The 3,893-nt window shown below is 33.6% G+C and overlaps 1 protein-coding gene across 1 annotated transcript in view; it reads right to left on the bottom strand.

Moving 5' to 3' along the window:
* Nucleotides 1–1,985, bottom strand: part of LOC106470663 (Down syndrome cell adhesion molecule-like protein Dscam2) — a 56,417-nt gene extending 54,432 nt beyond the window's left edge. Inside the window, exon 1 of the mRNA XM_022399304.1 lies at nt 1,952–1,985. Within this exon, the coding sequence (XP_022255012.1) occupies nt 1,952–1,985 (34 nt within the window). The remainder of the gene's footprint in view (nt 1–1,951) is intronic.
* Nucleotides 1,986–3,893: the final 1,908 nt, after the last annotated feature.

The following is a 3,893-nucleotide window of genomic DNA, read 5'->3' on the forward strand; positions in this document are numbered from 1 at the left end:
CGTAAAGAATTCCCTCTTACTGATTGTACCAGTATTATAAGACACGAATAGTGATGTGAGGCAGTGTCTTACAATATTTAATATAATCTCGTAACCAGAGATTTTATCGTAAAGAATCCCCTCTTACTAATTGTACCGGTATTATAAGACACGAATAGCGATGTAAAGCAGTGTCTTACAATATTTAATATAATCTCGATCAGAGATTTTATCGTAAAGAATCCCCTCTTACTGATTGTACCGGTATAATAAGACACGAATAGCGATGTAAGGCAGTGTCTTACAATATTTAATATAATCTCGTAACCAGAGATTTTATCGTAAAGAATCCCCTCTTACTAATTGTACCAGTATTATAAGACACGAATGGATTTACTGTTCTTTAGTCTGTAATCAAAATTTGGTAGCTTTAAAGTAACTACAGATATTATTATGTATCAAATATCGTGCAGGTAGTCTTCTAATTGAATTAGGTATTTTATATTCAAATCGTTTCGTATTAACATCTCGGAACGTTTCATATTGGTTCTAAATTTCATCTTCGAAACGTTTCTCCTACATAACGTTTTGTTTTTTACTATATCGCATCTCCAAAATGTTTCATATTGATACTGTGTATATCTTCAAATCGTTTCGTATTGACACTATGATTCATCTCGAAACGTTTCATATTGATACTGTGTGTGCTTTCAAATCGTTTCGTTTTAATGTAAGGTATCGTCTTCGAAATGTTTCACTTTCGAATCATAAAATGAAACGTTCTCCATCTTTCTGAGCTGATACTACATTGTATACGGACAACGTGTTCTAATAAATACTGAAAGCTGATACTACATTGTATAACGTACAATGTGTTCTAATAAATACTGAAAGTTGTTACTACATGGTATAACGGACAACGTGTTCTAATAAATACTGAAAGCTGATACTACATTGTATACGTACAACGTGTTCTAATAAATGCTGAAAGCTGATACTACACTGTATACGGACAACGTGTTATAATAAATACTGAAAGCTGATACTACATTGTATAACGGACAACGTGTTCTAATAAATACTGAAAGCTGATACTACATGGTATAACGGACAACGTGTTCTAATAAATACTGAAAGCTGATACTACATTGTGTAACGGACAACGTGTTCTAATAAATACTGAAAGCTGATATTACATTGTATACGGACAACGTGTTCTAATAAATACTGAAAGCTGATACTACATTGTATAACGGACAACGTGTTCTAATAAATACTGAAAGCTGTTACTACATTGTATACGGACAACGTGTTTTAATAAGTACTGAAATATAACTGTTGTATGTTAACGTACTGAGCCGGTAAATCTTTAAACAATGTATTAGTACCCCAATCTAACTTATTTAGGAAGAAGTAATCAAATTTTATCATCAATACTTTTAATTCAAAGATACAACACAAGGTGGCAAACCACTGTCTATTCTGACAATATGTGTCTCTCAAAATGGAACCTTTTGGCCAGTTTCTATAATTCAGAGAGACGTTATAAACGAATCTGTTATTGTCCTACTGTGTACGATAAATGTATAATAATTTGTCTTTAATTCACAAATCGTCTTTATGCAACTTTTCAAATGATCAAAATCAAGAGTTAGATTAACGACTACCAATCAGTGGAATCTATATATACTTGGAGCGAAACTAAAAATCAACCTAGCCAATCAGTATACCATTTAAATATACCATTCTTACGTAGTTACATAACTGGCCAATCAGTATAGCCATTTAGATATACCATTCTTACGTAGTTACATAACTGGCCAATCAGTATAGCCATTTAGATATACCATTTTTACGTAGTTACATAACTGGCCAATCAGTATAGCCATTTAAATATACCATTCTTACGTAGTTACATAACTGGCCAATCAGTATAGCCAGTTAAATATACCATTCTTACGTATTTACATACCTAGCCAATCAGTATAGCCAGTTAAATATACCATTCTTACGTATTTACATACGTAGCCAATCAGTATAGCCAGTTAAATATACCATTCTTACACAGTTACGTATAACGATTAGAAGTTATAGTTTCTTTACTTGGATACTCTATTGTTAACGATATTTTTTCCCCGCAATCCCAATGATATCTCACGAGGTCCGGCCAGCTAGGAGATTTAGGTTAGGCCTAAATACATATTTAAAACTAAGAAATAATTAACCTTGGGGAATGAACGAGAAACTATCAAAACAAGACCGATCACACATTATTGTAAAAACTATCAAAACAAGACCGATCACACATTATTGTAAAAACTATCAAAACAAGACCGATCACATATTATTGTAGAAACTATCAAAACAAGACCGATCACATATTATTGTAATAACTATCAAAACAAGACCGATCACACATTATTGTAGAAACTATCAAAACAAGACCGATCACACTTTACAATAATATGTGATCGGTCTTGTTTTGATAGTTTCTACAATAATAAACTATCAAAACAAGGCCGATCACACATTATTGTAGAAACTATCAAAACAAGACCGATCACATATTATTGTAAAAACTATCAAAACAAGACCGATCACACATTATTGTAGAAAACTGATAATAAATTGACGAAAGAACGTGACAGACATTATGAATAACATATCAGAGAAAGTAGTACAGATCTTTCACTTCGTCGGTCAATACGTCATTTAGTCCACGATTATCTAGAGAGTGTTGATAAACTAACCCCTTCGTAGGTCAATACTTCATTTAGTCCACGATTATCTAGAGAGTGTTGATAAACTAACCCCTTCGTAGGTCAATACGTCATTTAGTCCACGATTATCTAGAATGTGTTGATAAACTAACCCCTTCGTAGGTCAATACGTCATTTAGTCCATGATTATCTGGAACGTGTTGATAAACTAACCCCTTCGTAGGTCAATACGTCATTTATTCCATGATTATCTAGAACGTGTTGATAAACTAACCCCTTCGTAGGTCAATACGTCATTTAGTCCACGATTATCTAGAGTGTGTTGATAAACTAACCCTTCGTAGGTCAATACGTCATTTAGTCCACGATTATCTAGAGTGTGTTGATAAACTAACCCCTTCGTAGGTCAATACGTCATTTAGTCCACGATTATCTAGAGAGTGTTGATAAACTAACCCCTTCGTAGGTCAATACGTTATTTAGTCCACGATTATCTAGAGCGTGTTGATAAACTAACCCCTTCGTAGGTCAATACGTCATTTAGTCCACGATTATCTAGAACGTGTTGATAAACTAACCCCTTCGTAGGTCAATACGTCATTTAGTCCACGATTATCTAGAGAGTGTATACCTCAGCCACGTAGCGTTGATTATATTCGGCTCTCAAAAAGTTCATATGTCTGTCGTTATCAACGGACAGGATCATTTTTGGCAGGACAATGCGGAATAATATCCTACATATGTCCACCAAGTTTCATCAAAATCCGATCATTTTTGACTGAGTTACAGAGCAAAAATAGTGTGAAAAACGGTCAATTATGTTCAAAAATAGAGGTTTTTATTTTATTTTTTTTGCTGTGACTAAACCCTCCAAAAATTAATCACTTCTAAATTGGGTTATAGTTTCCTTGAAATCTTGCTGACAAACACAGGGGTAAAAACATAACCTTCGGAGGTAATAACAAAGTCATCCTTTAAGATATAATATCTCGTTAATGTAAATATATATATATAGGAACATATGTGAAACCGCCAGTTTAAGAAACGTCTATTAAAAGCCAGCTATTGGTTGAAGATACGAAGTGATCTCTGTAATAATACGACACGACAGGAACTGTAAGTATTACAAGATATATCGTGCGTGACACAGAGCTGGAAATTCCGTCGTTCTAACAAGCCAGGTATGTTTATTAA

Source organism: Limulus polyphemus, unplaced genomic scaffold (assembly GCF_000517525.1).
Source record: "Limulus polyphemus unplaced genomic scaffold, Limulus_polyphemus-2.1.2 Scaffold4150, whole genome shotgun sequence".
In the NCBI taxonomy this organism is placed as follows: domain Eukaryota; kingdom Metazoa; phylum Arthropoda; class Merostomata; order Xiphosura; family Limulidae; genus Limulus; species Limulus polyphemus.